Here is an 11,037-nt window from a genome sequence, read left to right as displayed (position 1 = left end):
TGCGTGGACCTTTTTCCACTCTTGTATCATCTTCCCCTGGATGGATGGATGCACTGTATATCATTTTGTGCATTTTTATCCAAGCTGGGTGCAAAATGAAATTGTTCATGAAAGTTATTTCCTCTCACCTCAACATGAACCATATCTTTATGTTTGATCATTGTGCTCTTGTCACAGTTGGTACATTCCACTCTTCTGATGAAGCCGTTTAAAGAGGACGCCTGGTTCGTGAAGTTGATTGATCCCCGGGGTGGGACAGGTCAAAGTCAAACTTAGTTAAGTTAAGTGGCCACCTCACTTCTGTGCAGGCAACATGTAACCTTATACACACTTCTGTGAGAAGCCACGAGCGGGCCTCATCTCTTATCAATGTCATTGTCTGAACAAACAGCAGGTATCATTATGCCACAACTGAGATTGTTTCTATTTTGAGCTAATGGCTCGCATAGTGTACGGGCAACCTGATCCTGCTCTGTGTGACCAAGGAGTGATCTGAGGCCTCACGTTTTGCTGATGATAGGCCAGTCTGTGTGTTGTTGTAAGCGACACCAGGGTTCGCAGAAGTTGTCAAAACAAGAGGCTCTATCCTGAGGGATTACCCGGCCGGTCTGCACACACGCCAGGGATGCGGTGTGCCAGAGGGACTACAAAAGCTGTGGGTCCTATGGGCGGTTATGCTCCTTTTTCAATTGAATCTGTGTTTTTTCTTTAATACTTTGCATCGTCCAATAGTGGTTAATGGGATCACATGCAAATTTGACCACAACAATAGTGGAAGGTAATGCATTTCAATAAATGCAAATTACATACTGTATTTGCTCAAATGTAGCTGAGGTTCTTACTAAACAATACTGACCTACAATCAGAGGATGCAGGCGGCCTTCAAGTGTCGACTTTGCAGGAGGCAACTTTTCATCATCTGTGTGTGGGATTCTACTTCCAGTTCCAAAGGCATTTTACAAGTACTTTGATGTCCAGCACGGGCATGTAGACTGCGCGCCTGTTCTGCCCTGAATTTAATAGGGATGAGGCAAGCCATGTCCATTGGCTGCAGGAAACAAGTCGGCTGTATTTAGTCCCACAACTGCACTTGTCTACAAAAATGCCAAAAGAAAAGAAAAAAATCCACCCATGTGCACAGTTAGACTGCACTTTGCGCGAGACTTAATTGCACTGGGCACAAAAATAGGGCCTCTAGACGATAATGACTTCTCCAAAGGCTAATCAGAGTCAGGAGTCAGTCAACCTGGAGTCCAATTAAAGAGCCTACAAAGTGATTTTGGTGATTTGTTTCTCAATCTATTGAATATGTTTAAAGTATTCAAAACATGTGCAAAGACTTTGAAGACTAAATCATATAATTCTCATGCTTAATGACTACTCCCTTGCAGACGTTGGTTTTAAATTGAATTGTATTACTGATTGTATTTTTGCTTGTGATCATATCGATAGATGATATTTGTTGACATCCCCCATCCTGTTGCAATAGCTATAGTGAGTTTAGTAGTAAAATGAAGAGCACACTAGAGCTCAGATGCCAGTGTGCGCTTTACTGAACAAGGAATCGTGGCCTTGTGTGTGTGTCGTGTTCATGAATTGTCTCATACGTACATGCACACGCGGCCACACAGCAAGACAAGACTGTTCAAAAAGCCCTAGGGTCTCATTGTCACATTTACTTATCATGGTTTGGCATCATGCTGGGGGGTTAAAATGACCCCCCCACACCACCACCCACACAGCAAACTCAAGCCCACCCTAAAATCTATTCTGCCCATGTTTAAAATATGGCTGGCTCAAAATTGAATCATTTTTTATTCATGTTTGTATCATGAGATTGTTTTCATATATTGCAGTACTCGTCATCTATGCATTTATTATTGTTATTATCTGGGATCTGATGTCAAGCAATTACAATTGTAATAACGTAAGCACAACAATGAAAGAAGGCACAAACACTCACAGTTTGAGGTAGTAATAAAATGTAAACAAATCGATGAAAAGATATTTAGCTTCTATTTAGTTTTTTTTTTTTTTTTCCAGAAAAGTACCCCCCAAATGAGAAGAACATTAAATGAATCAAGATACAGATTTGACCTTCTTATTGGTGGAAAAAAAAAAAGTTTATGACCCCCAAACATTTGAATGGCAGTGCATTAAATGGCATTTACAGTATAAGACTGTATTCATGGAAAACATGAAACTGACCTCAAACTTTTGAAAAGTAGTGTATGTAATGTAAAAACAATGAAGTATATACTCTAAACTTGGAGAGTGTGCCGCACTGATGAATCACTTGTACCTAAGTGGAAGAATTGTGATTCATTACCTCCCACCCCCGACCCCTCGCGGCCAGGATTTTATTATTGTTGACGCATCAATATTTTAGGTCTGATGAGAATATTTTGGGTATCTCAATTAATCCTACAAAAACAGGATTGGTCTTGGAATATGTTTCAAAGCTAGGGCATTCGTGTTCAGCATCTCGCCCGCATGCCAGAAAGGTCAAGGCTCTTATCTTTGGTGTGAAAATTTTACGTATTGTCTTTCACATAACAAGTCCATTGTGTTCAGCTGTCCTCCTGGCGTAAGTGATGAACTCAGCACCTGTTTTCCATAGGGGCCGGGAGAGCTTGTGTGAGGAGCAATGGATATTCATTGTTATTTTGCTAAGAGCCTAAAAATGTTTGCAATGTCAATTAAGGCCTCCCAATGTGTTTCAACTTGCAGAGCAGTCAAACACTCCTGCTGTCAGCTGGTCACTTGCAAAGTCAGTGGTCAGCATTGATATTACTCCATGTATGTTTGTTGTCAAACACAAATTATAAAAGTGTGCTTATACTGGGCAACGTATGGAGTATGTGGACAGTGGCATGAGTGTGTTTGTGTGTGTGTGTGTGTGTACACTGTACACACATGCACCCCTCTTCAAACTGAACCTTTTGCAATTTGTACTTAAGTGCAACGAGACTGCATTACAGACCGCAAAGAACATGTAGTGCATCCTTAAAGATCACACAAAATCCATTACTAGGCCTTCCAATCTACTTGTTCTAATTAAAAAAAATAGTCATAAAAATGTAATAACAACAATAATAATGAATCCGATTATCCGTACAGAAAATGGTTTCTTTTGAACATTCATCATTTTCATATATTGTAGATGTGAAACTTAGTTAACCATTGTTCTATTAGAACATAATAAAACACTCTCTTAACTTTAATGATAAATGACCAAGTTGTCTCATCCCAGTCACACTAGTGTACTAAAAGTTAACAACTGTAAAATCTAAAATCAATGTTGTAGTCTACCTTTGATAGCGGGTAAGATACTAGGTGGCTGGCTCGTGAGCATTTCGTAAGAACAGCTAACATTAGCATTTATTCTTTAGAAATTGTATGCGCTTTGCAGCTTTTGGATTTTGACACACCACTGAATTTATTTCTTCTTCACAACTTGTTCTACACTTCAGCATCTGTCACAAGTCTGTTTACTGAGCTGGATTATAGCAATGCCTTTTGTCCCCCAAAATGTCAGATGCCCCCTTGTAATTCCAAACACCCCAGCTCTTTCAGTCTTGAATCCACAGTTGGTGTTATTTTCTTCACCCTGTATTTATTTGCCTTGGCAGACTTTTAATGTCACCTTCTATGGCTAAAATAAATGCATAATAATAATAATGATAAATGAAAGAACTGGCTTTAAATGACCAAAATCTCACGCTAAAACACCAGCGCTGTGTTTCTAATCCATTGTCAATGATAGGCGGGATCTCTGACCTACTGCCCTGATTTGCCGAGGCTTTCTTCTTTATCACTCCCACTGAAAATTTAGACTGTTTAGTAATACTTGGTATTTTTAAGGGATACAAGAAAATGTTTTGTGGACCACTATGAGACAGTGGACAGAACCTCTGTAACATATCAGGAAAAACTCTGGACTGCAAACAAAAATATGGGCTCTTTAAAGCGGTGCACATGTTTCTTTGTGTACAGGCAGGGATGGGACCAAAACAGACAATGGGCAGACAATGCTGTGAATTTGTTTGCTATACATCCTTTGTTTGTTTTTCTTTCAGTGCATCATTGCCTGAGCCTTAAAGTGAGTTCAGACAATGAATATCCTGCAGTAAATAAACATGACTCTCTGTGTATTCTGTCATGTGGAATAGAGAATGAGATGCAGACTACTACCCTGCTGGTAATATCACATCGAGTGTAACCCAGCTCTGTGGACAGGCCCCGCAGGCTTCTTCGGCTACTACAGCTACACCCTTGACTTCAAGGCAGGCATTAAAATGGAGGGATGGTGGCGTTGCCGGTGCTGGCTGGATTATGGGGTTTGAGGGAGGCAGTGCGGAGCATGCATTTGTGCATCATGCGTGTGCCTGATGGGTGGGGGATGCTCCGGTTTAACCCTGCATTTCATGCAACTGTTACTGCATGTATGTACACTTTAATTTTTCAGAATTATTTCAGACCTTCACTACATTTCAAGATATCATTTGGTATAATCTTTAATTCTCCCCCCATGTGTCTCATTGAATATTTGACATTGGATGACCTTGGAAATGTTTGGCTAGGATCAGGCTGCAGCCAGGAAAATCATGCTTTTCCTCTTATGACAAAGAATATCAAATTCTCATGCGCCTCGTAGACCTGCATTTGAACCACTTGTGATAATATTTGAACACCATTTACTGATGTTTGCTAATGTAAATGATTTAATAATCAGAATCACTTTTATTGTCAAGATTGTGTGCAAGCAAGAAATATAGAGACCAACAGGAGATTACATGATAGGTGAGGTAGCCTGTGAAATGATCAGCTCTAAGTAAATTATTTTAATTTTTCGTTTCGCATCTACTAATTGTATGGCACTTTATTCTTGACTCTGAAAACTTAGGTTGAGCACAGCGTCGGATGCAGCCGTGTTTTTTAATGCAAATAAGTGTCGTCTCCAGTGGCGTGTTGCCCTCAGGACGCGACCGGTATCCGCCTCTGCTCCTTTAAGGCAATGAGGAATTAAAGCGTCTGCAGGGGCAGAGCGTGGAGGAGAGGGGGAGAGGTTTTTTTTTTTTTTTTTTTTTTTTTATTCAATGTAATGCTCCCCGAGTCCGTGCGGTGCGACTACAGAGAGCGTCACGGGGACGATGTGCTTGCTCGCCTCTGCCTCTTGCTGGACGCACAGAGGCGATGAAGATGATTTGACTTTGGACACCAAACAACCTTAACCTTTCTTGCGTCTTCGCTTGTTTATTTATTTTTCCTTTAATTTCATCCTTCCAAACATCTTCCCCAAAACTGTTCTAGTTAATTGAGGTAATTAGAGCGTCGGACTTTTTCTTTCTTTTTTTGATTACATTGAGTTAGGCAATTAAAGCCTACTATTGTTAAATGATCTTTTTGTACACGCCTCTGACTCAGCATCACACACGCACACACTCTCGCACACACGCACGTGCGCGCGCGCGCACACACACACCTGGGCTTCACCCCCTCAGCATCCTTTTGAGAAGCAGCAAGGCGCAGAGCAGAGGAGAGTGTGCACAGCTCTCCCCGAGACAATCACAGGGCTCATTGATGCTCCAAAAGTGGGGCAAAAAAAGTAGCCAGGAGAAATTAAAAGTACAAGACTCGGGGCGGCTTGCTTGAAGACAAATGTTTAACATCACCCTAAATGCTCTGAAGAGAACCCCAGGAAGGCACCGGTGTGAGGAAGAAGAGAAAGCATAGCTGTGGGGGGATTGAACGGAGCAGGGCATGTGGATATTGGCTTTTACCTTGTTCCAGAGCATCTTGAATGGTAAGTTTCACTCAGATGATTTTTTTAATGTTTGTATTTATTATTGATTGATGCGTATCGCACAGTGAAGTAGAAAGAATGTGGGCATGAAATTGATTTTTCATGGCTGTCAAAAGGCTGACACCCTTGATAAAGGAAGGTGAAGAAGGCGCAAGATGCGTATATAGAACCCTTCAAAGCTGGCCACCAAAATGCACCTCTGGCCTTGATCAGATAAATTGGACCTGTTCGGGATCATATTTAATGGTTGCATTTGGAAAAATTGAGTTTTCAATTTTATTATAGTCTTTTCGATGAAAAAATTGTAATGTGTTTTCATTTCTTTCTTAAAATCGAACTGTTGATGCTACATATTCTCTCAGCGCCACAGTGGCCCTTAGTAATAGGTGACGTACTTGATATAATGAACATTTGATTTGCCACTGTCCTTACTTCAGAAAATGTACTCAGATTTGCATTAAAAAAGGCTAGAAAATGTTTACATGTAAAACAAATAACAACAAATTGATAGTGACATTTATAGCACATTTAAATAAAATCCCAATTTACTGTTTTCTGTTTTCTCCATCAGTGAGATTTGCCAGTGTTTGTATTTTTCCATTTGAGGGACGAAAACCAGCACAGCCTTTTATTAGTATTCTCAAACTAAAGTGCAATGTCGTAGCACAGAGGTCACATTTGAATTTTGGGGCCAGTTCAAAACACACACACTAAACATGCATTTTCCATTCAAATGGTCAAAAGCCTCTCTCTCCATTTAAGTGCATTCAGATTTGCTTATTGTTTCCTTAGACCTACCTGTATATTTGCGCGAGGACTCCAGAGCACACATGCATGTCGTGGATGCTGTGCACGCTTATTTGTGTCATGAATTTTCATTTTGACAATCAATAGAAGAAAATTGATAGTTTATTGCATTCAGTTATTGGCCAGCATGCCTTCTTCTACAAGGAGGGGATTATGGCTGCCTGGGTGTGTACGTAAGGCAGGGTCGATGAAGGGGAAGAGAATGTAAAATGTCTGTGCGAAAACACACCGGGCTTAGATTTTCAGTGTACACAATCAAAATGGAGGGTCAAGAAAAGCTGAATGCACAAAGCAGAAATGCGAGGAACATGGCGTTTTACAGGTACGAATACATTTGAGCCGCATTGAGGCGCCGTGATGTGATTCGGTGTGCCCCCAAAATGGATTTTCCCTTCTGCCTGGGACGATCAAATAAGGCTTCGGAATGGATTTAGGCTTCGGCGTCGCCTCTTTTTTTCATCTGGTGCCATATATTGACATTGACTAAAATGGTATTTCGCCTCAGCTTGTGCTGAAGACTCATAAAAGAACAATAAGGAATCCTCATCAATCATCATCATCTGACTGTGACATTACATCAAGCGCTATGCACAATTCTGTCTTTTTATTGTGTGAGGGATTATTGAACCAGCGCCTGTGGCAAACAAGTGATAAGAATTAGACTGCCGTGTGTAGACGTAACATTACTGCCGTGCTTTTTTTAAATTTATTTTTAAAAAGGAGACCATGTTTCATCATTTACAGCGTGTGTTGTCATTTTATTAGATTTCACCGTAGAGGAGGCCTGCTTTATTAACTATTGTTGATTAGCTTGAAAATGAGCTGCTCATTGGCTGAGCAGGCATCGTCAGACTGAATGAATGACCTTGTAGACAGGAGGCGGCACAATGATTGGTTTTCGAGACAATTCTTGCTGTTTCAGAGTTAGGCCTATCACATGCTCACTGGCCCGTCTCTATGGTAACCTCCTTTATGGCTGTCCAAAAAACATTCACTATAAGTGGTGGAGAAACCTATACCGTGGTTGTTGGATAAAAAAAAAAACCTGATTTGTTCCTGTCCACTGATTGTTTACTATTTTCTGTCTTATTAGATCACTACACTACAGGACCTTTAACTATTTATTTTATGCAAATTTTTCTGAGATATTGGTTTTGGAGTTCAGTACGAGGAGCTAATTTCAATTTCTCACATGAAAAAGGGGAAGAACCTTTTGTCTTCAGACAGGATTAAGATTATTTTATTTCAACCCATTATTTTGGCCACAGTTACATTTGTTGCAGCATTTGAGCCACTTGAAAAAACAAATCAAGTCTACACATGCTGCCACTTTAACAAAATCATTGGCAACCTGAAAATTAATTTGCCCGCTGTCAGGTGCTGTTTGGCAAATTAAATTGAACTGTAAATCTTCCCCACATGTTCCACTCTTTTTTTGTTGCTGCCAGATTCCTCTACACTACACTGTATATTTATGTTGTTTTCCGATAACAACAATAAAAATCATAAAATTTACGAAACAAATTTCATCATCGGACAACGATATCTCATCCGTCCTCCTAAAACAGAGCAAAAATCACGAATGAATACACTTGAAAATAAAATTGAAGTGACAAACAATTTGAAACTTTGCTTCCTTACAATTTTGTTATAGACTGTTTCCGTTCCTAATTTTTTTTTTCAGTTGCGCCATTTAAGGAGCAAAATACCTGTGTTCAAGTACACGACCTCATTTACTTGATTCATTAATTGTCAGCGCTCCAAAGTAAACATGAAAACCTCCAGTCCTTCTCTTAACGAATATTCAAAAGCATATTTCGGTTTCTTCCAGTCTGCTAATGACCCTATTCAGCTATCAATATTCCACACGAATGAAAACAAATTCAATCTTTCCCTGAGAGCTGCCTCAAGGCAAAACAGTATCAAGTTAAACTACCAGATTCACATTCTGGCTGCAAAGACGTAAAGAGGTGCAGCAGCAATGAAATGTAGTCATACACATGAGGCTTAATCTGACGCTTAAAGACTTAACCACGTATGTGTTCGATAAGATAACGGTTAAGCAGAGATCAGGAGATTACGCAATCAAATTTTTATCTCAATTATCGCTGACCTTTTTTCAGAGGAAAACCTAGGAAATGTGGAAGGTCTCGCTGCAGCTATCTTATAGTGCGATTAGTTAGCCTGCCAATTCTGTCATGACCTCATATTAGCAAACTGGAACACCAGCTTGGACTCGAGTGGCGAGATGGAGTCAACTTGGCCACGAGTAGAAGGGGCCAAAACAGCATGGCGCTAACATAACCAGGCAACAGAGACTGATGAGAGCCCAATTAGGTAGAACCATTGGATGACCTGAGACATAACTACATTGGCTAGATGTTGTCATACAGCAATAAACTAAAACCCGAGCAGCTTTATTGTCTTGCACATTGAGGATGTGTACTAGCAAATAATTATGGCTTGATTGCAGACATTAGATCTCTACCCATGAAATCTAATTACATGTTAAAAACATGCAGTCAAGTGATCAATCATCTTGAATCGCTTTGCTCTGATATGAATATCTAATGGGGTGGATTAAGTACAGCAACGCACTTAACTTGTGTGTGTTTTGAGAGGGTTTGCTGGGTTACAGTCTGAGCACTGTGTGATTCCAGCTGAAAAGGCCACTAATGTCGGGTAATGGAGACCCTGATGTGTGATCATAATTGATATCCTTAGTTCATTTGCACCAGTGGGATAATGAGGGCTACTCTACTCTACGGCGCAGCGCCTCCTTGAGCCTGTCTAGCACTCCAATTAGGTGCCAGCTTTGACCACTGGCTTGCGTGCGTACGTGCTTCATCCAGGGCAAAATCTAATTACCGATCATACTGCGTCTGTCTGGATTCCAGCAAATCGGAGGTGTAATTGCACAAGCCGGCGTGTAAATGTCTCTCGCATTAAAATGTTAACGATATCATTTAGCATCTGCGTGGAAAGAAGCCGAGGCAGGAAAGCCCTCAGCAGCCAGATGTAGATGTTTGATCATGCGTGCAAAGTGAGGTTGTAGTACATCTGGCGGGGGTTCCCCCTCTCAGCCTGGCTTTTCGGTAGAGAGGATGCTTTTCATTCGCTCAGCACCTGTCAAAGTGACATATCATATTCGTGTGCTGCACCACTCACAGGTACTGTAGTGGGGAAGAGGGAGAAAACAGCAAGAAATCGGGTTGGGGAAGCTGAAGAGCACAATAAGAAACTGGTAGTGGAAGAGGAGTTAAGAACATTCAGGAAGAGGCAGATGTCATTCCATCAAGTAATTGATTGTTCTTTGGCGTCCATCTCTCAGTTGGTCATCACTCTAAGAAGCTAAAAATACTTTTCGTAAGCTTGGTAAGAGTCATCCTGGTTTCAAATGGAAAACATAAACAGTAAGGTGTTCCAAGCGCTGGTGTTGTCTATGCCCCAGCTGAGGGTTCATTGTGGAGGAGTTCGCCATCCATCAGCCACCAAGACAAACATTGAAGCCGGACTTCATAAATACCGACTCTTAATCCAGTCTTGCACGTACCACGGCCAGGCTTTGAACTTGCTGAGGCCGAAGGCTGAATTGATCTCAGGCCTGTGCGTAATGCATGCGCCTGGGATGCTGTGACTTGTGCATGTTTATCGTCACGTCTACAATTACACGCACACACGCACACGTCTCTGTTTGACCTTCTAGTTTTCCACCAGTTGCAGTTTTGGACGTTTCACTTCTGCATCTCTGCCCAATCTCATTTTCGGGCGATATTTCACTGCCTGGGTGCGTGATGCTCCATAGTCCAAGATAATGGAGGAGGCAAGGCTGGATAGACAGAGTGACATAAAGACAAATGGGTCCAGCTTGGTTTTCCTGACACTGCTCTTTATTTTAAAACTACGGCTCAAAGAGCAGTACTGTCTATTTTTAGCCCACTATTTCATAAAACACCACTGATTGGAATTTTAGTGTGGTAGGTGCATTATTTGGTATTTTTATATTTTATTATCATGTATTTCTTTGCTCAAGTACCTAGAAGCTGCAAAAACAATACACAGTTGAATAAAAAGTCTGCTTGCAAAGTGAGCTTAATTGAGGAGCTTGGATGGGCGTGACATGCAGTAGCGGGCCATGGGGCCTGATTTATGTCCTTTCAGGCGCGCATTGATCCCCGAGCCTGGTGTGAGACTGAGTGCATTGTCAATAATCTTAGCACTTTGTGGTATTCCTCGATTTCACCGACCTTTTTGCACGTTTGTGGTTTGCTGCTTATCAACGGATAATGCCCCCTTTCCGCAGCATTGCATCTGCAAAATCAGTGCTAGTAGTTTTCAAACACTGAATTGAGACCTGGTTGCCATTGTATAGTTTTATGTTGTAATCTTACCATCCACCACTAGATGGCAGATATGTCTTGATA

General features: G+C 41.1%; 1 protein-coding gene across 4 annotated transcripts in view; it reads left to right on the top strand.

Annotated features, from left to right (window-relative positions):
• The first annotated feature begins 5,113 nt into the window (after positions 1–5,113).
• dscamb (Down syndrome cell adhesion molecule b) overlaps positions 5,114–11,037 on the top strand; it is an 88,591-nt gene continuing 82,667 nt past the window's right edge. For 2 of the 4 annotated variants that reach the window (XM_049727008.2, XM_049727007.2), the window contains exon 1: positions 5,114–5,806. In XM_049727008.2, coding sequence (XP_049582965.1) covers positions 5,764–5,806 — 43 coding nt within the window. In that variant the 5' untranslated portion in view covers positions 5,114–5,763. The remainder of the gene's footprint in view (positions 5,807–11,037) is intronic. The other 2 variants (XM_049727006.2, XM_049727005.2) reach the window with 1 other exon arrangement.

Source organism: Syngnathus scovelli, chromosome 7, assembly GCF_024217435.2.
Source record: "Syngnathus scovelli strain Florida chromosome 7, RoL_Ssco_1.2, whole genome shotgun sequence".
Classification (NCBI taxonomy): domain Eukaryota; kingdom Metazoa; phylum Chordata; class Actinopteri; order Syngnathiformes; family Syngnathidae; genus Syngnathus; species Syngnathus scovelli.
This window is presented reverse-complemented; position numbering and strand designations above follow the sequence as displayed.